The sequence below is a fragment of the Microcaecilia unicolor genome, chromosome 6, assembly GCF_901765095.1.
Source record: "Microcaecilia unicolor chromosome 6, aMicUni1.1, whole genome shotgun sequence".
Lineage (NCBI taxonomy): Eukaryota > Metazoa > Chordata > Amphibia > Gymnophiona > Siphonopidae > Microcaecilia > Microcaecilia unicolor.
This window is the reverse complement of record NC_044036.1, coordinates 73180031-73206067: the sequence shown is the minus strand read 5'-3', so window position 1 is coordinate 73206067 and position 26037 is coordinate 73180031. Positions and strand designations below refer to the sequence as shown.

General features: G+C 42.9%; 1 protein-coding gene across 5 annotated transcripts in view; it reads right to left on the bottom strand.

Annotated features, from left to right (window-relative positions):
* Positions 1-26037, bottom strand: part of CCDC18 (coiled-coil domain containing 18) — a 251047-nt gene that overhangs the window by 220283 nt on the left and 4727 nt on the right. For 3 of the 5 annotated variants that reach the window (XM_030205711.1, XM_030205708.1, XM_030205712.1), the window contains exons 2-4: positions 14569-14710; positions 11256-11418; positions 631-801 (exon numbers count right to left, since the gene is read on the bottom strand). In XM_030205711.1, coding sequence (XP_030061571.1) covers positions 631-801; positions 11256-11418; positions 14569-14690 — 456 coding nt within the window. In that variant the 5' untranslated portion in view covers positions 14691-14710. Of the gene's footprint in view, positions 1-630; positions 802-11255; positions 11419-14568; positions 14711-19391; positions 19575-26037 lie in introns of all 5 variants that reach the window. The other 2 variants (XM_030205709.1, XM_030205710.1) reach the window with 2 other exon arrangements.

Here is a 26037-nt window from a genome sequence, read left to right as displayed (position 1 = left end):
CATAAAAGCAACATACTTTTCACTGCTGGGAAAATATAAGCATAATCAATGTTATCCTGACAGCCAGGACAGTTCAGGAGACAGAAAGAGAGGGGATGTCATGGAAGTGAATTTACATGCATTCCCTCCTTTTTATCATCCATTAGTCAAAACAAAAAAATAATGCATTATGGGCCCCTTTTACCAAACAGTGGTAGTAAAAGGGGCTCTGCAGTGGCATTGTTTTGCCACGCTGAGGCCCCCTTTTAAATAAGGAAATTGCCGTGCAGTAAGTTAAACACTTGCTGTGTGGCCATTTTCTAGGGGGATCTCCTATTTAGGAGGCAGTAGCGGTTCCAGCGGTAGCACTGCACTGCCTGATTACCTCAGTGCTAGAAAATTAAAAAATATTTTCTAGCACCAGAATTGGCACATGGCGGGAGTCAGAACTACTGTGCACCAAGCCTGTGCTACCACTATCGCCCTTTGTAAAGGGGTCTCTAAATATTTTTCTGATTCGAAGTCTAAGCATTATTCTTATAAAGCTATGCTATTTTCAAAAGGTATTAAGCTATTTTAAAAGACAAGCTGTACTCCTAACATATTCCCATGACTTCAATGCATATTAAAGTCATACATAAAGATACATACTCTTGCTTTTGACTGAGTGAGATCAGCTTGGGCAAACTCAATGTCATTCATTAAATGGTGGTTCTGGGAAACCAAGGAGGCATTTTGTTCCCGAAGTGAATTCAGTTTCTCTCGAAGTGTTTTATTTTCTTGCTCAATATGCCTGTATGAAGCAGCAGGCACTGGAAAAGACTGGAAAAAAAAAAGCAGAATAAAAACTGCTTTGAATCTCATTTGACAAGTGCAGGTTATAATATGAAATGTAAAATAATATTTAATCCTTGCAAGACAACTCTTCTAAAGTGTCACTGCTGATCAAAGTGGATAGAAATCTCTGTTGTATTTTAAACAGATTTGGCAGATGAGGTAGTTGTCTAGGGCTGCCAATTATGATTGCTGCTCTTCTTCCTTCTGTCCTTCAAGTATTTAGAGAGCTCCAGAAGCTGTAGGTGATTGTCAAGGGGTAGTACCTAAAAAGAATAATAAAAAGGAGAAATAACAGGTAAATTTTCTTTCCTTTAGTCCCACCAGACCAATCCAGAACTTGTGGGTTGTGTCCACTGACCAGCAGGTGAAGATAGAGAATACAGAATTGTGTACTATGCCCTATTAGGGCACTGTGCAGCTTCAGCACCTCAGTATTTCATTAACAAAGCAGTGGAATCACTCTAAAGTTGAACTGAACCTTCCTTCTTCATGCATCCACTAAATATAAGTGAAAACCTTTTGAAAGAAACAAAAAAAATTTTGAACTCGAGTACAGAAGATAAACTATATAGAAAAATACAAAACTCATTTATTCTGAATCGGATCTGGAATCTAGACAAATCTGGTAGGAATGAAGGAAAGAAAATTAGCCCGTAAGACTTGATTTCTCCTTCTGTAGTATCCTCACTAGACCAGTCCAGATGCACCAAAGCAGTTCTTGAGATGCGAGGGACTCAGAAACCCTAACTCCGATTACTAAAGCTCCAAGGAAAGCTTCCACTCTTGCCACCACATCCAATCTGTAGGGCTTCGTAAAAGTGTGAAGCAAGGACCATGTTGCCACTCTACAATGTCTGCCGCAGATAAGATTGCAATTCCACCCAAGAGGTAGCCATCCACCTAGTAGAATGGGCTCTCAGAACCAAGGGTTGTTTGCCCTTAAGAAGATATGCTGAAGAAATCATATCCTTTAACCAACCTGCAATAGTAGCCATAGAGGCTGTCTCCTGTCTTAGAGCCTTCAAAAAGGACAACCAACCAATCATATTTATTGAAATCATTAGTCACTTCTAAATATCTCATCAATACTCGACACAGATATAAGAATCTCAAGGTTCCAAAATCACCGTCCGTTCCAAAATCATTGCCACAGTCCGCTTTACGAAAGGATAGAAGAAGTAGAGCCCGATTAATATGAAATGGTGAAACTACATTCGGAAGAAAGTAAATAATAATGTGTATATAAACTCCTGCTTCGAAACAGATCCCTACAAGAAAGAGCCTGCAGGCTCTGAAATTCTTTTGGCTGAAGTAACTACTAAAAAGAATAATATTTTCAGCATGAAATCCTGAAGTGTAGCTTTCTTAAAAACAATCAAATTACATATGCTGTAACAGTTTCACGGCTAGATTTAGATTCCACTCTGGACATAAGGACCATGTCAAAAGCTGGAGAAGATAGATTCCTTTCAAAAATCAGAATACATCTAAATGCACAACTAAAAAAGATTTTCCAAATTAACCCTTAAAACAAAAAGGCCACAAGCTGGACCTTTAAGGAACCAAGGGCCAGACCCTTCTTTAGACCTTCCTGAAGAAAGGCAAGGATATGAGTAATAAAAGAAAGATTGGAGATGGGCTAGTAGTTTGAAATCACCAAAGCATCAAGTGATGAATTTTTGACGATAGGGCGGATCAGGGCTTATTTCCATTGGATAGGGATGTGGTCAGAAGACAGGCTGTTAAGAACCATGGAACGAGCAAGTGGGGAAAGAACACGATTTGGAAGGAGTAACCAGTTAGACGAGATGGGATCAAGAGGACAAGTGGTTTCCTCACTGACTTCAAAACCTTATCAAAAGCTATCAGAGAAGGTAGATTAAACAGGGACCAACTGGATGCAACAGAAACAGTGGGATCATGGGAGTCCAAAGAATACAGTAGAGAGAAGGGAGCAGAGGATGAGGATGTCCCTAACAGGGAAGGAGGGGAGGGGATAGTAGGGGAAGGGAAAAAGTGGTACATAGCGAGGTAATCTTAGACGAGAAGAACATAACAAAATCATCCATTGATAATCCAGATGGCTGAGGAGTGGGGGTAATAGAGAGTTGAGACACTAGTGAGAAAAGCTTCCTAGGATGAGTGGACGCACTATTGATGAGCTTAGCATAATAAGAGCATCGAGTACTCTTCAATTCAGAGCAATAATCAGGCAGTAAAAGATAAGAATGCAAGTCATAAACCACTTTAGACTTATGCCAACAATGTTCAGCCTTATGCAGTTTTCTTCTCAGCAGGTGAAGAATGCCCTCAAACCAGGGCTTCTTATAGTGATGAACACCAGAGGAATGAGCCAAAGCATTCTGAATACTACCTCCCGGAGCCTGTCAGCAATTTCTTAAAAACAAAGCACAGGAAAACACAGTATTCAGCAATAGAGCAGTAGAGAACACGGGGAAGGGATAGACTTTTTTCAGAACACCAACTCTCAAAAAACTCTCCAGACTCTTGGTGTAAGCTACCAAAATGGAACACTTTCTTCCCTATTGCAAGGTGGTAACGACTTCCTCTGAATTGTGGCTTGGTTCTTGAAAGGTCGAGACTAAGACATAAGCCCAAAGGGGGATGGATCTTCCATTTCTATTGGACCTTAGAATAGATTAGGCAACTGACTTACTTGGCGACTAACCAGGTCTGCATACCAAGGCTTTCTGGACCAATCTGGAGCTACTAGAATTATAGGTGCAGGTTGAGAGGCAATTCTTGGAAGTACCCAGCCTAACACTGGCTACAGGAGGAACACAAGGCAGGCCATTCTGTAGCCACCCACTGAACCAAGGCGTCCAGACCCTTAGCACTATGCTCCCTTTGATGACTTGAAGATATAGTCCACTCTCCTGGATCTAGACAGTGCATGCTGAGGAAATCTGCTTGAAGTTTCTGAGTTCCTGAAATGTGCACCACTGTGAAGTGCTTCTTTGTCCAACAGAGGAGAAGTGTCTCCAAGACTAGCAGCACACTCAGAGTTCCTCCGTGCTTGCTGTATATACCACTGCTATGGCATTGTTTGAAAGACTCATTGTTCTTCCCTGAAGCAAACCAACCAAAGCAAGCACTGCTTTGCAAATAGCTTTCAGCTCCAGATGATTGATCGATATCCATTTGCCTTGAGCCAGCTCCCCAGCCAAACAGGCTACCATCTGTGGTGACTACTAACAGATTCGGAGTTAACCAGGCCACTCCTTTTAGAAGACTGCATGACTGTAGCTACCACATCATGCTTGATCTTGCTCATTTCTTCAGGAACTCAAGAAGAGAAAATGGACATAGCCTGATCGACATGGAGTCCCGCCTCAGAGGAATCCCATTCAGCTGTAATAAGAACCTGAATAGCTTGATGCATAGGGAAAGCCTAAGGTGGCTTTCTAATCACCTCCAGAATGGGATCCCCTAGAACAACAGGTACCTGAATTGCTGAAGAAGGAATACTAAGGATTTCTAGTTACTTAATAATCAGTGCAGAGAGTTCCTCTCTGCGAAAGGGCCTTACCACAGTGGGGTGATCCTCATCACCCACAGGAATCTCTCCTTCTAAAGGTTTTCTTAGGCAAGAAGTGCTTGAAGCCAAAAAGGCACCTGGTCAGAGGGTGCAGCTGAAGCTAAGGACTCATGAATTCAAAGTGTTTCGATTTTATGCGCTTTGAGCTGAACCCTCCTAGAAGGTACCTCCTAAAAGCCCTAAGCCCTCATGCTTGATGTAGCATATAAAATCTGGGGGGGGGGGGGGGGGGGGGGAGAGTAACTTCCATAACTTCTCCAGAACCCAAAGCCCATGTCTTTCTTGTACTTTGCAAGTTAGACTCCGAGCTAACCTGAGTTACCACTGCTGACTGAAGAATCAATATGCATCAGCCCTGGAAGTACAGGGAGACAAAATGACTGCCATTCCTGATGTTTCTGTGAAGGAACTGTAGGCCAGCCTGGCTGAAATTAAGACATCTCCCTGCTACAGAGAATCATATCTAGAGGCTTCACAGGGACTTTCCCTGGGACTCTCTCCATACTCCAGTTGCAAAAACAATGAAGAATAGCACAAAGTGAATTGCAACAAGCACCGCATTAGGAGCAACGCTTCACTCCTTCCACAGGGGCTCCCATGTTGGGTTGACCGAAAAGAAGCCACTGTTGGCAAACTGACAACAAAATGAAAAAGAAGCTCAAAGCCAGCTAACTACTGTTCTTGGTAATACAGACTTGCAGCTGCAGAGATGCAATTCCTGCCCTCAGGCTTCCCCAAGAGAGACAATGAGAGGGATATGCAATCAGAATAAACAGAGCTTACCATAGAAGCCTTCTCTGTCAGACTTCATCTAAATCCTTTCTTTGCTTTATCTTTCATGCGGTTTTTTCTTTTTTTTCTAAATTCTTGACCAGCTGACAAGAAGGAAGGGGGGGGGGGGGAATCCCTGACTCCTCTGAATAATCCTTCTCAGGAGCCAAAGCTAGCTCAAAAATTTCTTCTCCCTGCTCTACTGACAACCAGTTAGCCAAATGGACCAGGAGCAGGCCTCAGTAAACCAGCCCAGGAGATACACAGAACACTGTCTTCCACCTGCTGGAAATAAAGAAATACTGATGTACTGAAGCTGCACAATGCCCTTATAGGGCACAGCACACAATTCTGTATTCTTGGTCTCCACCTTCTGGCTAATGGGCACAACCCACAAGTTCTGGACTGATCTGGTAATAAGGAATGCTGAATTCTAAGGAGAGAGCAAGATTGTACAAAGTGTGTGAGGGCATGTGGAACGGGGGGGGGGGGGGGTAGTGTGAAAGATAAGAACAGGAGAAAAGAGGACTGGAAGCAAAAGGACAGGAAGGGGGTGGAATGTAAGAAAAATGGGACTGAAGCTGAGAGAGTGAGTACTTCCTTCTCTCCAGTTTGAATCCTGCCTTCCCCAATCCTGTATTCTTTTGTTCACCCACCATCTGCCTCCCTCCCCTATCTTGAAACATCGCTCCCTAATCCATTTTCTCTCAATCCTAGTATCTTCTACCTTCTCCACGAGCAATCCTTCATTCTCCTCACTCTTTCCTAGTTCTTTTCCCCATCCCTGAGATCCATGCTTTCTCTCCTTCACTTTTCTGAGATCCCCTCTTTTTCTCAAATTCCCCAAATCCTTTTACATCACTCAAAATACCCTTGGGAGATCCACTTGAGCACTCTGCCTATTGTCAGCCATGGAGGAAACAGAGGAGGGAGTCAGCCAGCCAAGGCTGGAGAAGGGCATCTATCACCTCGGACCTGCACGCCTTCCTTCGGCTGAAGAATGTGGGAGCTTTGGCATTGTGCTCCATGGCCATCACATCCAAGGCTGGAGAGCCCCACTGTCGAGATCATCCGAAAGGCCTCTTCGGAGAACTCCCACTCCCCCGGATCCAGAAGATTCCTGCTGAGGTAATCCACCTGCACATTCAGTGGTCCTGCTGTATGAGTACCAACAGCAAGCATAGATGGGGCTTTGCCAACTGACAGACGAGGCTCAACTCCCAAGTCAGAGCCACACTCTTCATGCCCTCACTGCCTGTTGATGTAGGCCACCACCACTGCATTGTCCGTAAGAAACTCCACTGGCTCCCGATAAAAGAGCGCATTGTATTCAAAATCTGTGCTTTAACCCACACGATCGTGTACGGAGAAGCTCCAGCTTACATGTTCAGCCTAGTTGACCTTCAGCTCCTCTTTTTGCTTTGCGAGCACTCGTTACTGGCACTGCCATCTACTTTAAAGGAGACTGCCGACCACAATCCGTTCAAGAAGTACCTCAAGACTTATCTCTGTGGTCAATCGTTCACTTCCGTTATCTAACTTCCTACTGGCCCTCATTTGTGTCTCCTGCTGGTTGCTCCCTTCCCTTGATGCTCCTTACTCTCTGCCCCAACCTTGAATTTGAATTTGTAAGATGTTCTTCTCATAACTGCTGTTAGCCACATAGAGCCCGCCATGGTGGGAATCTGTGGGATATAAATGTTCTAAATAAATAAATAATATGGCCTTCGACCGACCCAAAAACGTCTGCAGGGTCAATCTGACTGCTCTGAACTCCAAGCGGTTTATCAGCCACACTGCCTCTTGCTGTGCCCACAGACACTGTGCCATCCAGCCCAAGCAGTGCACCCCCCCCCCACACACACCTGAAAGACTGGCATCTGTGGTCATTACCACCCAACTTGGGACTGCTGGGGAAATATCTCTCCTCAGGTTGCCCAGGTACAGCCATCAGCAAACACTGAACTTTGCCTGGGGCGTTCAAGGCAGCCTGCGATAAGTTGGCTGACACAAGACCGATGACTGAGAATCGCCAGCTGCAGTAGTTTCATGTGAAACCTTGCCCACAGAAGAACATCCAGAGTGGAAACCACTGTGCTGAGCACTTGCATGTAATTCCCATGTCCTCTGAGCAGCGAGAGAGTAGATTTGATACCTGGGACAAAATTTTCTGCCGCGCTTCTGGAAATACTCTCCCCTCCTGGGTATCGAAAACAACTCTGAGATATATGATGGACTGCAAGGGCTTGATGAAATTGATCATCCAACCCAGGGACTGAAGCAAACTGACCACTCTGTCCATGGCTTGCACACCTTCCTGGAGGGATGATGCACTGATGAGATAGGGATGCACATGAACCTCCTCTCTATGTAATTCAAGAATGCTGTGACCACAACCATCACCTTGGAGAAGATTCTGGGAGCCGTTGCCAGCCCAAAGAGCATCAACTGAAACTGGAAATGCTTTCTGCGCACCGAGAACTGGAGGAAGCACTGATGAGGCAAAAATTGGGATGTGGAAGTACGACTCAGATCCAGAGAGGTAAGAAACTCTCCAGGACAAACTGATACTATGACGGACCTCAAGGTCTCCATTCTGAAGTGCCCAGTTGACTCACTTGAGATCACGCACAGGACAAAAGGCTGTGCCCTCCTTGAGAACCACAAAATAAATGGAATATCAACCTAGACCCCCTCCAACTGAGGCACCTCTTGACCTACCTCAATTGGAGGTGGTCTTGGAGGGTAGAAAAGACTGCCTCAGCTTCCTCTGGCACCATGCAGGGGGACTTCAGAAAACCATCCATAAGAGGACGAGCGAATTCCAATTTGTAACTCTCCCTGACCAACTCCAAGACCCACTGGTCTGAAATGATTTGGGCCCATTCCTCAAGAAAGGAGTGCTACCCTCCAATGCAGGCTTCCAGGGAATGGACTGGCACCCCATTATTGAGCTGCCCTTGGATATCGAGGCACGCCTGCCACCCAAAAGTATTGTTGCTTCTGCTGGAATCATGACCTCTGAAAGAAGCCAGATTGGTGAGACTCTCACAAATGAGCCCTAGAGGAATGGAATGGAGCTCTAGACCTGTCTTCAGTAAACACTGGCCTTCAGACTTGCCACGATCTTTAACAATCTTCTCCAAATCAGCACCAAAAGGAAGCCTACTCCAAAAGGGCAGCCAAGCAAAACTTGACTTAGGCAGCATCTGCAGCCCAATGCTGGAGCAAAAGCCAGCGCCAGCAGTAACTACCAAGGACATTTGTTTGGCTGAGGCTCTCAGGGGATCATAGAGGAAGTCTGCCAAATAAACCAACCCCATCTCCAAGGATGGCAGAGCTTAGATCAGGTCCTCAGACAATGCCACCTTCTGGACCCAACTTAAACAAGCACGAGCTGCATAAGACCACACTCCATGGCCTGCAAACTCAGAGCTGCCACCTCAAAGGACAATTTAAGGGAGTATTCCAATTTGTGATCCTGAACCTCCTTCAAAGCTATGCTTCCTTCCACAGGAAACGTAGTCTTCTTGGTGACCACTCTAATCAGCAAATTCACCTTGGGAAGTCTCAAGGACTCCAACTCCTCAGATGGAAACGATATAGCTGAGACATTGCTATGGCCACCTTCAATCCCGCATCCAGGGTATCCCACTGCACGGAAATCAACAACCCTGTAGGCGTATGAATGTGAAGCGTTTGGGCAGCTTTTTAGTACTTATCATAGGGTGCACAGTAGCCTCCAAATTGAGCAGCTCAAGGGAAGAAATATTCAGAACCTCTAAGGCTTAATAATGAGTGAAAGCAACTTCTCCTTACAGAATAGACTGGCTGCTGTAGGATCATCCCCCTCCTCAGAAGGGACCTCCCCTTCCTCAAAAGCTCAGCTAAGGAATGGCCAGAGGCTTCAGAGAGAGGGAAGTCCAACCCATGGTCAGAGGGCAGAGAGATCGTCGTCATACCTCTGGAACTCCACCCGGGATCGCTTGGGCTGTCGCTCAGGCATGAAGGAGGCAGCAGAGGATGGTGAAGGAAGCAGCCTCTTAAGCAAAAAAGCCTGGTGCATCAGGATTACAAACTCCAGTGAAAAGGGAATGTCCAAAGCACCTTGCCCCAATTATCCCAAAGATGGCATACCAGCAACCTGCAAGATACTCATGGGAGTGTCTATTGCTGCGTGAGAGGCACTCGTCAAAGGCCCGGAGGAAGAACTGTACTCCGGCGCTTCAAAAATTGTGGCCGTGGTCACATGTGCCATCTGAGGAACCGCAAAGCCTGCCAAAATGCCAGCCGATGCATGGCCAACATACCCAGAATTGACTGCGTAGAAAGATCGGACACTGGCGGGCAAAGAAAGATCGGACACTGGCGGGCTAGAAGAGGTATGATTAAGCGAAGTGCACACCCCCCAACGCTGCTCGTAGTTCCCACACGGGGAGCAGCACATCACGGTTTGAGCAGGTGCAGCCATCAGAAAGGAAATAGCACACTTACAGTCCTGACAGAGGCACTGGTGGGAATAGAATAGTGCTACAAAATGATCCATGGTTGTTGCCACAGCACTGCTTGTTTCCTTTAGGGCGTGTCTCCACTTTTTTTTTTTTTATTTTAAAGAGGCAGGAAAGAAAAATGCTACAGAAACACAGGAACAAATTAGAGCAGAAGGAGTGGTGGGGGGGAGGAGGAGGGACTGGCGCCATCAGGTGTATCCTGAAGCACAGGGAGCCGCCACTCAACCCCCAAGCTCAACTGATTCTGCAAGACAGGCCAGGAGTTAGCACCAGAGAGCTGCACAGGGATGTCCAATCACCTGCTGAAATAGAGAGAATACTGAGCACAAGGCTGCTATATGACAGAGCTCTGGCGTTCTCTCCATCTCCATAACCCGCAAGTCTCTGGATTGATCTGAATGGCTAACATGGAAGCACTGGCTTTCCTAAGTATATCTGGCTAGTAATATTTTACAGACCTTTCCTCCAGGAACTCGCCTAATAATTTTTAAACCCAGCTATATTAACTAGTTTCACTGTATGTTCTGGAAACAAATGTCATGGCTTGTTTGTGCATTGAATTAAAAAAAAAAAAACTACCTACAATTAATTTTAAAAGTGCTATTAGTTTTGTGGAGTACTCTTACCACTATTTGAAACAGTAAACAATAGTTCTTTATTTACACATTCCACCTCACTTATGATTATATAGACTACTTATCACATCTCTTCCTGGCCATCTCTTTTCTAAGCTTAAGAGCCCAAGCTCTTTAGACTTTTTCTACAGCAGAGATGTACCTTTCATTTTTGTTGCCTTTGTCTGAACCTTTCTAGTTCTATTATATCTTTTTTTGAAATGAAGCAACCAAAACGGCATAGTATTTAAGGAGCAGTCATACCATGGATCAATATAGAAGCATTATGATATTCTTTATTTTACATTCATTTTCCTAATACCTAGCATTCTATTTGATGTTTTGACCACCACAGCATACTGAATCAAGGATTTCAACACATTTTTCACAGTGATGCTAAGATCCTTTTCCTGGGTGGTAATTTAATATAGAACCCAGCACTATGTATCTACAGATTAGCATGGACTATTTTTCCCTATGTGCATCACTTTGCACTTGTCCACATTAAGGGCCCGTTTTACTAAAGTGCGTTAGTGTTTTTAGCGCGCACGCTAACCATGTAGGCGCCTATAGGAATACTGTAGGCACGTACATGATTAACGCACATACATGGTTAAAAATGTTAGCACGCCTATAACGCTGCTTAGTAAACAGGGCCCTAAATTTCATCTGCCATTTGGTTGCCTAGTGCTTCAGTTTCGTTAAGGTTCTCCTGCAATTTCTCACAATATGCTTGTAAATTAACAACTTTGAACAACTTTGTGTCTTCTGTAAAATTGATCACCTCATTTTTTTTAACTTTTCCATATCATTTATGAACTGTTAAACTATATTTATAGTGTACTGTTCTTTTATGGAAACTTAGACATGCACCAACTTATTGAACAGTAACACTCTGACACCTTGTCTAAAGGTGTAAAAAGTACAATTGATTAAAAGGAGTAATGTAGTAGGAGAAAGAAAATGTAAAGTTAAAGGAATCACCTTATCTTGTAATCTTCGAGGAGACCCATGAGAAAGAGACATTTCTCCACTGCTAAGAGTTTTATTCTTCTGAAAGTCAATTTGTGGCTCCTCAAGATCTTTCAATGTTAATCCTGCAGAAGCTCCATCAGAACTACTGTCAGAATTCTCATTTAACCTGTCACTGTAAATAAGAAGGGCAAACAAACAATAGAAGATGAACAATTAATCAAATACCTGCTTATGAAAAAAAAAATATTTGCCTTAACTGTAACCTGGGTCAGTTTGTATCCTGTTTAGAATAAAGCTTTGAAGTGAAAATATTCCTTTATTATCTACCAGATATATCCTTGAGATGCAATCCATTACAATTAAGCTCAAGGTCCATGAAAACCTCAGCTTTAAAACTCAGCTAGGAAGGAGTATTTTCCAGAGTTTGGACTGGGGCTGAGGATATATATGGAATTGCCTTCCTGGGTGTTCTTGAGCAAGACAGAGGGCCATCAGGTACTTCAGTCTACCTACTAAACTGGGAAAGGGGTGTCAGCATCTGGATTAAAAACTACTGGAAATGAAACTATATCACTATTTTCTGCCTATACAAAGCTATATAAAAATGTTCAATGAATTGCACACTTTAAATTTTTACAAAAAAAACAAACAAACAATTGGAACAAAAATTGCACACCAGGTCAAAAACCAATCTTAAAGCAGCAGTGCTGCCTTCCCCATAACAAAATTAAAACTTCAGCAAGATAGCAAAACTTAGGGGCCATTTTACTGAACTGCATTAGGCTTAGCACACATTGATAGCTAACATAGTATATTTACAGTTAGCATGTGGTAAGTTACACATTAAGGCCATTTTAAGAAGAGGTGGAACTGGGTGAGGCACGGCAAGTGTTTGGCACTGAATGCACTGCATGAATTAACAGTTAGCGCAGGACCACTTACCACCTCCTACACAGGAGGCGTTAAGTGTTTCCGCTCTAGATGAGAGCTGAGTACAGTAAAATTATGTCTTACCTGATAATTTTCTTTCCTTTAACGCAGTAGATGAATCCAGGAACTAGTGGGTTAAGTCCGCCTACCAGCAAGTGGAGATACAGATAAACAAACTAAAGGCAGTGATGTCAGACGGCCAGCTCCTTCCTCAGTTAGTATGTCATTCGTAAGCATTTGCCAAGGCCAAAAATATGAAACCAATAACAACCAGAAACCATCCTCACTATGAAAAACAGAGAACCAAACAAGAACTTTGAAATAACTGCTACTTGATGCAGAAATCGGAATCCTTTCCATGTTCCCATATCTGTCTGAACTCTGCAAAAGAGAACCCGGAAGGAAAAAATAGCCACAATGCGCGGAAAATGAAAAAAAACGTTCTGTCCAAGACCCATTGGTCTGATGTAACCTTGGTCTACTCCTCTTAAAAGTGGGCGAGACGCCCCCCCCCCCTCCTCCATGATCTCCGCCGAAGAGTGGACTGGAATCCAGTCACTGCGACGCGTGAGAGGCAGGGGAATATCTCACAAACTGAGCAGCCGATTGCTTGTCTGAACAAAAGGACTACTTGGACTGGTATCTGGATTTCTGGAAGGAACCAGAGCGAAAAGGTCTGTACTACTTGAGTCTTTAAGATGAGAGTGTGCCTGATTTGATCTAAAAAGGAGCTTCGAGGCTTGTCATCAGGCAAACTTAGAATCCCCCAAGCCCTTGACCAGTTTCTCCAGATGCTCACTGAAGAGAAGCTTCCCCAAAAGGGAAGCTTTGTAAGCTGCTGCTTAGAAGCAGCATCCGCTGCCCAACAGCACAGCCACAATAAGTGTATAGCCGTACCAGCTGAGACCTATTGTTTGGCTGAAGCTCTGATCAGATCATACAAAGAGTCAGCCAAATAGGCTAACCCTGTCTCAACAGCAGGAAAATCACAAGGAGTCCGAGAATCAAACACAGAGCATGCATTTGCTGCTTGCTGGACCCAGCTAAAGGTAGGCTCAAGCCGCTTAAGAGCTGCAAACTGCTGCCTGGAGAGAGAGAGCAAAAACGTCAAAGGATAGCTTCAAACAGGATTCCAGCTTCCAGCTATGCTGCCTTCCACTGGAAGGGTAGTCTTTTTAGTCACTGCAGCCACCAGGGCATCCACCTTGGATACCTTAAACTTCTTCAATTCCTCCTGAGAAATGGAATAGAGGTGAGACAGTGACCACAGTGAGAGCAGCACTCAACAAGCTCCGCCACAATGGTAACACTGAAAACTGCTGAACCGCGAAGTGGAACCTGAAAGATAATAAAAGTTTTAAGCGGTACACACATAAAATGGAGAACTTAGCCTTTTTTATGGTTTCTCTGTTCAGCAGCCCAGGCTGTGCAGCTAAGGCTGACAGGAGTGCAGCAGCAGTACCCCTCCCAAAAGAACCGCAGCAGCAGATTTTCTGCTGGGTTTTCCCCCTCAGCAGTGCTGAGCACTTTCCTTCTTTGTTTTGTTCTTTTCAAGTCTTGTGAGGAAGGAGAAGCGAGGAGTGAGGAAGCAGCATGGGGGAGGGGGGCAGGGGAAGAGTGGCCTAGCACCACCAGGTATACCCATAGATAAGGCACCAAGCAGCCTGAATGCCCCCAAGCTCTACTGAACCAGGAAATCCTAGAACAGGAGCGAAAGCCAAAGATGAGACCAGGAGCTTGTGAGAGCCCGTCCACTGCCTGCTGGAGATACAGAACATACTGATTGTCCAAGGAGCATACTGTCCTATACGTGGCACACTTCAGTTCAGTGTTCTCTACCTCCACCTGCTGGTACGTAAGAGCATAAGCGTTGCCATACTGGGACAGACTGAAGGTCCATCAAGCCCAGCATCCTGTTTCTAACAGTGGTCAATCCAAGTTACAAGTACCTGACAAGATTCCAAAACAGTACAATACATTTTATGCTGCTTATCCTAGAAATAAGCAGTGGATCTTCCCCAAATCCATCTTAATAATGGCTTATGGACTTTTCTTTTAGGAAATTATCCAAACCTTTTTTAAACCCCGCTAATTGCTTTTACCACATTCTCTGACAACGAATTCCAGAGTTTAATTACATGTTGAGTGAAGAAATACTTTTTCTAAATATTTGTTGAGTGAAAAAATATTTTCTCTGATTTGTTTTAAATTTACTACTTTGCAGTGTCTCTGGATTTATCCGATGCTGATAAGGAAATTTACATTTTATCTAAAATAGATTCAAAACATTTACAGAATTGAAACAAAATGAGTCCGTTTAAGTTCAGATTTATTTTAAATTCCTTCCCACTGAGAAAGCACTCTTGTTTACACTGAAGACAGGAAAAGATACCTGTACAATTCTTCTTCTAAACTCTGCAAACTCCTCTCAGTTTTCTTCAGCTGATTCCTTATTGCTAGTACATTTACTATCAAGTTTCCTTCTTCAGGGTGTTCTGGCAACTCATATTCCATTGATGTACTGCTATCTTTGTCTAGAAAAGAAATTTAAATATTTAGAATTAACAATTGAAAAATTCCGAATGCCACTCAGAAAATAAAAAAGATAAGGAATCAAAAACAAAAAACAGTGGAATAAGTAGTTTTTCAAACCAATTTATATTCTTTCAGGAAACCAAATTATTTGATGCCATATCACATAGATGCCTATTTTATGAAAACAGGACAAGCAGCTTTGGAAATAAAATTTGTGAATGGATAACGATCTGATTAGAGAACTAGTTCAGAAGATAATTTAAGGGTCCTTTTACAAAGCTGTGGTAAAAATTGGCCTTAGTATGCCCTAAGGTCATTTTTAAAACAGCCTTAAAAACCCCGATTATGTATTTATTTGATTAAAGGCCATGTGCTAATTACCATAGGAGCACTTAATGCCATCTATTTTGTAGGCGGTAAGGACTCCTGGAATATCTATGCGCTAACCAGTTAATGCAAAGTAATGTAGATGTGCTAATTGGTTAATGCAGAACACCCACTCTCTGCCCTTAACATGCCCCCTCAAAAAATAAAGAATAACAAATATTTAGTGTGTGGTTAGCACGTGTGCATATGGCAAAACTAATGCAGAACACTTTAGCGCATCCTGTTAGGTCATTCTTGCTGCATTATACGCACATAAGCACCTAGCACAACTTAGTAAAAAGGACACCTCACTTGGGGCCCTGTTTACTAAACAGTGTTATAGGCACGTTAACGTTTTTAATGCACGTTAATCGTGTACGTACCTACAATATCCCTATAGGCGCCTACATTGTTAGCACGCGCGCTAAGTATAGGCACGCTAAAAACACTAACGCACCTTAGTAAACAGGGCCCTTAATTTATTTATTGCGATTTATTAATTACATTTCTTAAGAGATTCTTAAGTGGTGAATAGCAGGTATAGATTGACATAAAACTGACAATTTTGTAACGAGCACAACAATAGTACAATAAATCACATCTAAGCATAAACACAATCAATGGAAACAGGCAAACTGAACCCTAACAATAGGAACAACATGATAAAGTATCAGAAATATACAGATTAAAACAGCACAGTAGAATAATCCTATGACAGAAATATGATATATGTCAACAGGGGAAAAATGATACATCCTAATAGGCAGTATGGAGGAACATTCAAATAAATGTAGATATGATACTTACAAAGTCAGCACAATACAAATGAAACCCCTTAATAGGAAACATATTAGAATATTCCTATAACAGACATATATTATGACAAACATGGTATCAGCACAATACAAATGGCACACCTTAATAGACGTACATTAGAGCATACAAAATACAGATATGATTGCTGAAATGTCAGTGCAACAAAATCCCTAACAGGCAGCTGAAGGGGCACATGCAACTGAGTCATGCTCATTTTCAAAGCACTTAGACACAAAAAGTACCATGGTACTTTGTATGGCTAAGTGCTTTGAAAATGAGCCCCGTGGACACCTAGAAGTATGAGTAGAACAAAGTTGCTGGGATAAACAGATGGGTGGCTAAACTAAAGGGAAATTATATGTACCAGCTGAATATAGTATGTGGAACTGGTGTTAATTACAAGGTGTGTGGAAAGCTAGTCCAGATGCTGAGTGGATAGTCTGTCACCTCATGTATTAAAGGCATGGGAGAAGAACCAAGCTTTCACCTGCTTGCTGAAGTTAATCAATGGCAACAATTTTCTTGTGTGTGAAGTGCCACTTTAGAAAAGTCACAGAAGTCTGACTGTAGATGTTTTTGCCAGTGATGAAATGGTTTAGGGGTTTTCTTTCAGACAGGTCTTATATGGTTAAGATGAAGGGGGAGTTTTTGCACTGTTGGTCACCCAGCTACGGGGTCCCTGTTATTGCCAATTCTGTTTAATATATTGCTATCATCTTTAGGAAACCTACTTGAAAAAGCTGGTTACAAACTCTACATATATGTGGATGACATGAATGTTATGTTTTCAATTGGTTCTGATTTAGAAGATACACTTATTTTAGTAGCTCGATACATGTCTCTCATCAGCAATTGGATGAGCAATTATTGCTTAAAACTTAATAAAGGAGAAGACAAAAATTTTGGTGACTGGTAATAACCTTGAATTTGATAAGAACTTTACTTTTGTGATGGAAAATATAACTTATACTTTAGAAAAATTGATAAAAAATGCTAGGCATAATCATCAATTTCAGATTAACTATGGAAGATCAAATGAATTATTTGGCTAAGTTGTTTTCGGATCATGCGAAAATTAAGAAGAATAAAAAAATATTTTCACTGGAGTCAATTTAGGTTAATGGTACAAATCGTTCGTTTTAAGTAAATTAGATTACTGTAACATGAAAGAAAGTCAAGACAACGGCGGTGAACAGCACGTTCAAGTATCTTGGATAGGAAAGGGAGGAGGGAGATGGGGTGATAGTTCGAAGGACAGGTAGGGTCCAATGAAGTTTTTTTTGAGGAGTGGTGTGACTACAGCATGCTTGAAGGCATCAGGAACAGTCACAGTGGAAAGTGAAAGATTTGAAAATATATGACAGGTAAAAGGGATGACAGTAGGAGAGAAAGTGCTAAGTAGATGGGTGGGAATAGGATCAGGAGAACATGTAGTTAGTTTCGAGGAGCAAAGAAAATGTGCATGTTTCTCTTCAGTGATTTCAGAAAAGGAAGAAGGGGTTGAAGGAGGGTTGAGAGAATGGACTAAGGGAAGGAGAGGTGGAGGTAACTTGGTTGAGAATTCAAGTTTAATCTTATGAACCTTGTCATTAAAGTACTCAGCCAGAGTCTGGGAAGAAAGTGAAGGGGGAGTTGGAGGTGAAGGCACTTTGAGGAGAGAGTTCAGTGTGGCAAAGAGACGTCAAGGGTTTGAGCCAAGAGAATTTGTCAACTGGATGTAGTAGTCCTGTTTGGCAAGTGAAAGAGCAGATTGGAAGGAGGTCAGCAAGAATTTGAAATGTATGAAGTCAGCATGGGCACGGGATTTCAGCCAAAGGCGTTCGGCAGAGCGGGCACAGGAACGTAGGTAGCGGATTCTAGAGGTCAGCCAAGGTACACCTTACGGAATAGGAGGAGCGAGAGTATCCAGATCAGAGGAGAAAGTAGTATTATAGGAAAAGACAGCCTTATTGACAGACTCGGATAACACACGGTGGTTGAGAAGAGATTTGAAACACTGGAGGACACAGTAGAAGGGCCAATAGCCTGAAGATTCCTAAATGTATTGGTTGAGATTGGACAGGACAGTGGGGAGGCTGTTTAAGTGTGAAAGTTATCAGATTATGGTCAGAGAGGGGAAGAGCTGAGGCACAGAAACTAGAGAGTAAACAGTAGGGGAAGAAGATAAGATCAAGACAGTGGCCATTCTGGTGAGTGGGGGTAGTGGAGCACAGTTGAAGATTGAAAGAGGATGTTAAAAGCAAGAAACTGAAAAGCATAAGAGACAGAGGGATCATTAGCATGAATGTTAAAATCCCAAGAATGAGAGGAGATGAAGGTTCAAGAAAGAAGGAAAGCCAGGTGTCAAAGTCATTGAAAAACGAAGAAAAGAACTTATCAGGAGGGGTCGATAAAATACTGCTACTCAGAGAGGCAGAGGAATGAATAGACAGATGGAGTAGACTTCGAAGGAAGAAAAGCAGTGAGACTGAGGTGGAAGAAGAGGTTGAAATCCACAGGAGGGTGAAAGCAGTAGCCCGACACCAACTCCGCGACCAACCGATCGAGCAGTATGGGACAAAAGGTAACTTCCATGACACAGAGCCACGGCTGAAGCATAGTCTTCAGGGCAAAGCCATGTCTACGTTAGGGAAAGCAGATGAAGACTACGAGAGATAAAGAGGTCATGGATGTAGGAAAGTTTGTTGCAGACAGAGCAGGCATTCCACAGAGCATATGAGAAAGGCAGGGAAGAAGGGGGAAGGAAAGGAACAGAAATTAGATTGGAGACACCATGGTGTGACCGACACGAATAGGATAAAAGCTGATGTGGAGGACCAGGATTGGGATCGATATCCCCAGCGGAGAGCAGGAGAAGGAGCAAGAGAGTAAAGAGAAGAGTAGGAGAGGCATGACGACAGCAACGAAGGGGAGATGTACTCAATTAGAATGGAGACGGTTGAATGGAAGGGGGGAAATGTTGAAGGTTGAGAGCTGAGAAGAAGAGAGAAGACAAAAGAGATGGTGAGATTATGAAAGCAGAAGGTGTATCTTCTGTAAAATACCTGACTCATAGTATAGCCCTATTGTACAAGTGCAAACTGGTTTGGGCAGAATTGTTTTCCTCAAAAGTGTATGAAGACGTGAGGGGTCAGATATCAACCTCCTAAAGCTGTCCCTTCACCAACTTTTGCAAACTACACGTCTGGTCTGTACCATTTTATGCACCTTCTGCCAAAATAGGTAGTGCTAGAGGGCATCACTCATTAGTAAGAGGCAGTTAGCAAGATTAGCAAGTGTTGTGTTATGTTACTAATCAGCATTACATGTATGCACTAATGAGTCATGTATTATTATCCTGGGTTGTACTTATGGAAATCACAATATTGTAATGCTATACAAGAGATAGCCCAAAACTTGTAGTGACTTTCAGACATTCTGATTGCTGAATCTCTGTCTCTCAGCACTGATACAATAAACACTTTCTTATAATGCTATGAGAACTGGTTATTTCTTTACCAGCATTGGTGAATGGGAATCTGGAGACTTTGAATTGGACTGTTTCGAGTTGCCCGGAGATGCCATTTACCGCTTGGCTCCAGGTAAGATGTTTGTTCTTACTGTATGCGGTGCTGTGTGTGGCTGGGGTTCTCTCTCTGGTCCCTTCAAGTGCCTCTTGATCTCTCACTTTGTTCCCTCCTGCTAGTACAAAGCCAATATAACATTAAGGAAACTTTGAAGGTAGTTTACTTAACTGAATAATTTAGCCTGCTTGCTCTTTTGTTATTTCTATCTCCTAGCTGGGAACTTTTCTGTTCCAATCTCAGGGTTTTACTTGGGGATAACCCTTCTTTCCAGCCTGAAGGATCCTCAAGCTCCTTCTAGATGCCCCTCTTTCTTGGTTGAGAGGCTCCCAGGTCTGTCCCATCAAGATAAACATTTTAGACAGGGACTATCCAATGTGTTTTTGGCTTCTGACAGAAGGGGAACAAGTAAGAAATGGATGGAGATGCTGGTTTCAAAATATATTAGTTTTCACTACAGCAAGCGTAGACACATCACTGTCAAACAGAACATAAAACAATCAGTTATTCACAGTAGTTCGTCTATATGCCCTTAATAATGATCAAGGGGACTTTTATGACTGTATAAAATAGCTATTAGAACTCACGGAGAGAACACTATTAACTGGGGGCAGTTTTAATTTAACAATTAATCCCTCTCTGAATAATTCTTCTACTCTGGGGATTAAGACACAAACATGAGATTGGAGTAAATTAATGTTCACTCCTCTCAGTCACAATTTGTGTCTCTCCATAAGTTTTACTCAAGTCCTACCCTCTTCGAAACAGAAATGATTAACATGGAAAAATTAGCTCTTACCTGATCATTTTCTTTCCATTAGTCCCAACAGATCAATCCAGAGACTTGAGGATTATGTCCCTCTACCAGCAGATGGAGATAGAGAGAGAACTTCAGAGATAGCTATATGTGGCCCTGTGAAGCCAGCTTCTCTGCAGTATGGTCGATACCAAAGCACTGGAAATTCCAAAATCCAAATAATGCAAACGCTACCCTACCTCCGTAAAATAAAAACTGAAACCTCAGCCACCCAAGCGAGAGGCGGAAACGTACCACCGGAGTGGATACTGCAATATTCTCTTTTCTATGTCTCATCTTCAGTTTATCGCATTTGTTTTGTTTTTTTGCAGGAAAGAAACCACACACAGGAACCTCTCCAGCACTAGCAACGAAACTCTAAACTCGAACAAACTGCAGAAATTCGTCTCTGACTAGGCAGGCCTCTGGATTGATCTGTTGGGACTAATGGAAAAAAATGATCAGGTAAGAACTAGTTTTTCCTTCCATAGCATCTAATAGATCAATCCAGAGACTTGTGGGATGTACCAAAGCAGGGTACATCCCACAAGATGTACACTCACGAAGGGTGGGAAAGATCCACCCCAGAAAACAGGACCGAAGCGCCAAATGTCGCATCCTGATGGGCCGCCACATCCAATCTATAATAGTTAGTAAAAGAATGAACCGACGCCCATAGCGGCCCTGCAAATGTTCTCCAAAGAAACCAGATGAAACGCAGTATGGGAAGCTTTTGCGTTCTTGCGAAGTGTGGCCAAACCTGCAAGGGAGATCATCCCATGGCCAAGTAAGCTGAAAATATCGCCTCTCGCAATCAATGTGCCACCATGGCCTTGGATGCCATGTCTCCTTTCTTGCAGCCAGCATGAAGGACAAAAAGATGATCAGAATGGCGGAAGTCATTAGTGACCTCCAAGTAACATATAACAGTGCGACGAACATCCAGGCACCGCAGCTCCCAGAAGACCCCTGGGCCATCTGAGTAAATGAGCCCTCCAACTGGAGAGGCAGACATCTGTGGTAACTACTACCCAGTCCGGCGCAGCCAATGGATAACCCCCGTTGCAGGTGCTCCGCCAACAGCCACCACTGCATCGCTGACCTGGCACTTGGCGGCCACGGCACCCTGACCTGGTAATCCTGCGAGAGAGAGAGGCGACCACTAGCTGAGCAGGGATAGCTGAAGTAGCTGCATGCGACTCCTGGCCCACAACATCACATCCAATGTGGCCGCCAAGGAGCTCAACACTTCTACGTAATCCCAGGCTCGGGATGTCAGTTTTTGCAGGAGATTCTCCAACTGGCTCTGGAGTCTTATCCTGCGCGCTGCCAGCAGAGACACCGTCCTGGCCCGCATGCCAAAATTCAAGCCCAGGAACTCCAGAGATTGTGACAAAGATAGCATTTTGGAAAATTGATCACCCAGCCTAGGGACCGGAGGAGACTGCTCACTCTGTCCATTGCCCTCAGGCTCTCCTCATAGGACGACCCCCGAATGAGCCAATCGTTCAGATAGAGGTGTACTTGAACCCCCTCCTTGTGAAGCACTGCCGTGATCACTATGATCTTCAAAAAGGTCTTGGGCATAGTAGCGAGTCCAAAGGGTATCGCTTGAAATTGCCAGTGCTGACCGAAGAAAACTTTGATGAGGGGGACCAAATGGGGATGTAAAGATATGCCTCTTTTAGGTCAAGAGCGGTCAAGAATTCCCCCGGATGCACCCACCGTGGCAATGACCAAACGCAAGGTTTCCATTCTGAAATATCAAATCCATAAGGTCCTGTTTACCGCCTTGAGGTCCAATACAGGGCGGAGAGCACAACCCTTTTTGGACACCACAAAGTAAACGGAGTAACAACTGAGGCCACACTCCTCTGGTGGTACGGGTTGCACCGCTCCGAGGTGTAACAAGTCGGCAATGGTCCCTCGCACCGCCACCATTTTGGCCTCAGCTTTGCAGAAAGACTCCAGTAAGAAGTCTGACAAGGGCTGGCAAACTCGAGTTTGTATCCATCCCAGATGATCTCCAAGACCCATTTGTTGGAAGTTACCCTGGCCCACTCTACAGCAATGTTATGGTATAAGCCAATTGTCAGAATTAAATATGTAACATGGTGTCAGAATTATTGAGCAGATTATGCTGAATCAGATATAACAATATAAAAATGTAGCTTTTAAAAGATGTATTGAAACTGCATTTCAATACCTACTTTCCCCTTTTTCCTGGGACCCTCTGATAACAAAGACAAAAGAGAGATATATAGCTTCCTCTGCCCTCCCACCTAACAAAAGCTTGACTAAGGTGGGTACCTGAATACTCCATCCAGACATCTCCGAAAACCAAAGACCCAAGAGACAGAAAGTCTGGAGACCCCATTGAAAACAAAGAACTCAGAGGAAAAGCATAAACAAAACATTTGCCTGTCATCAGAGGTATACCTGCCCCCTCCCATCATCTATCAGACAAATGGATGCCAGGACATCTGCAGAAAGGAGAGACTTATAATGTGACCATGTGAACAGACTACAATAACCATAATGCCTTGCAAGTTATCCAGTGCAAACCAGGAAGCAGGTGCTGGGACTCTGTGATCATATCCTCCTGCAGCTTGCAAGATATAAAAGCAAAAGCTGTTTCCCCAAGAAGCAGATTCTCTCTTCAGCTGCAAGCAACTCGGATCCACTCACTGCAGAAGCCCTGCTCCTGTCCTGATCATATGCTCATCAATCAGCTGGACCACAGCATGCTTGTAACAAGGACTGTAAGTTAACCTACCTGTTACTTTGTTCTATTTTATGCACAAATTCTCTGTTCTAAGATCCTTTTAAAAACCTACCTCTCGTGTGAAATTGTATTTTAAAATAAACCTTTCCTGAAGCTAAAAGTATAGTCTCTTTGTGCTCTGAGTACATGCTTTCAAATCTTGCAGTACAGAATACTGCATTTCAGAGATATTACTTAATTTATTATTGCAATTATCACCTTTGGTGATTGGTGGAGAAATTGATATCCTAAAACTTATAACTTCAGCGCCTGCTCTTAAATTATAAACAATAGCGAGTGCTCTAGAGCTCTTTCCCCCAAAATAAATAATTTCTTGTAATACAGCCGCCCCCAACCACCGGCAGGGAATGGGTCAGGGCCCTATCATTGTGAGCCTCTCGTGTTTGGCTGTGCTTGGAGGCAGGGGCTGAAGAACAGCACTCGTTACGAAAGGACTGCGATTTCTCTTGAAACCGTAATCTCTGAAAGGCCCCCAATCATCCGGACGTGTAGCTCTTTGCCTCCCTGAAGCTTGAAGGATGGGGCTTGGGCGGTAGTAGTTGGAGGGATGATTTAGGAGAAGGTATGGTCTACTAGAATCCAAGTGTTAATATCTTACACGTTGACAGTTGGGGAGAGATTGAGGGGGGATTGAGAGGGAGGGGGAGATGTTATTAGGGTATCGCTGGAGAATTTGTCGAAGTTGGATGGGTAATTAATGTGGGGGGAGGGTTGGAACCAGTTGGGGTGTATGGGGAGAAAAATGCATTGTTGTTTTCTTTTAAGACTGAAAGCAACTGTAAGGATGACGTTAAGTATTGCTGTATGTTGTCTGGTCTTATTGTGACCATAGGATATACTTCAATAAAAATTTTGAAACATCAAATCGAGTGCAGTACTGGAAGATTGGAGGGTAGCCTGTGTAACACCGATAGTTATGATAATAATAATAATAATAAGCAGGGGCACAGAGACCTAGAACCACTAGGTATACCCCAAAAATCCCAGAAGTAGGGACCTCAACTGTGATCCAGGCTTAACAGGGACCCATTGGGCGGGCTAGGAGCTGGATCAATCCAGAGCTGCACAGCTATGACCCTCCACCTGCTAGATAGAGAGAATACTGAAGAGAAAGCTGGCTGCGCAAGAATGGCAAGAAAAAAAAAAAAGTTATCACATCATGAAATGTAGCAGAAAACCGAGCTTTCCTGCAGCTCCAAATGATTGACAAGTGGATCGGGGCTCTTTTGAAATTCAAAAAAGAAACTAAAAATAGCTTTAAAATGTTACCATGCAAATTTTCACAACAACCTAAATAGATTTTGGATCTGATTCTCAGCATATTTGAGCTATACGTTTTAATTAGAAAACATCATATTAATTCCTAAAGTTGTCAACGTTTTTCAATAGCTAATTAGTTGATCTGAAATAATGAGATGGGTAAGAAAGGGGGAGGATAAATAAGGTAGGTATTGTAGTTTAATTATGATGCTGAAATCAAAGCTTAAAATTGCCAAGCTTTCCTAATATTGCATTAGCAGTCAAAGATTTTATGAAATACTGAAATTAAGAAACAGGAAGGTGCCCTTGGCCTGGATTGGCCGCTGTCGTGGACAAGATGCTGGGCTCGATGGACCCTTGGTCTTTTCCCAGTATGGCATTACTTATGTACTTATCTTTGGCAAATTTTCCTCCCTGCATTTCTCTTTGCCACATTCATCTAGAAAAAGATTGTTTTGGGAAACACAGTATCTCTGCAAGTGAAAAGAAATGGTTTAAGGGGTTCTATAATTTCCCCTTCTTCTCCAACAGGAACCCCAAGTATTCAATCTGAACAAGGAGCTAGGGATTACTAAAGTCATTTCACCCTCCATTGCCTCAGGTACAACTTAAATTCTAAGCCCACTTGTTCAAGAGTAATCATTTGTATACCTCATTGTAACTTACTTTGAGCTCAGAGCTGGAAAGAGGCGATAATTAAATCTAAGATCCTAAAATCCAAAAACCGATGCATCAGTCATGAACATGCACATTCACACAGAATGGTGAAAACTAGATACCCGCCACTAGTTTTCACTTGAAGAATAAAAGAAAGAGCAGCTCATACAACCTTATTCTGTACAGATTTTTCTATAGATACAGCATCCATTTTGAAGGCCACACAATGTTACAACTTCCCTGGCATCAATATTTCAATTTTTCCAACTACCTTACAATTGGAACAATCAAAGATACCTGGAACATGAGAGGACAAGATAAAAATACAAAGCTGAATTCACTGGATTCTTGTTTATCTTTTGTGCTTGTCTGAAAAATACAGTAGACTTTGAGGCATATTTCAAAGCACTTAGCCTCCCAAAGTTCCATAGAAACCTATGGAACTTAGCCTCCAAAGTGCTTTGAAAATATGCCTCATAGTGTAAGAATGATACCAGTGCATATCCCCTATTCTACTAATAATCCATCCTGGTAAACTCATGACAGTTTTAAAATCCTGGCTTAGAATGTTTGAAAAGCCAACAAAAGATCATCAAGAAAGCACAATGTTTAATAGTAATGTAACATTTCAATTCGTATGGCTATAATTTGCAAGTTTTCTGGAGGAATTAAAAAAGATCCATATGAGGAAGATTCTAAGGTTTTCAGGTAAACTATATATTAAAAAAAAAAAAAAAAACACCGTTGCATACCTCCTTGATTATTAAGCTCATAAACTCTCACTGCAGAATTTGATCCAGTTTTGATTTCCTGCCTTCCCATTGCTAAGCAGACCCATCATTTTTGTTTTTCAATGACAAGAATATTGCTGTGTCACACTTGTATGCAGCACTAAACTCTTGGTTTCCTCTCTCTTTAGTTCTGCTATACACTTGCTTGGTCCAACAGTCTGGTTTTCACTCAGGTATACATGGACGGTGCTGTATTGTCAATTAATCTGCATTTGTGATGCAACTAGAAAACACTCCCCTTAATTATGTCATAGAAGGAGAGACAATGCAATGGGAAAGCAGGGATGGAGTC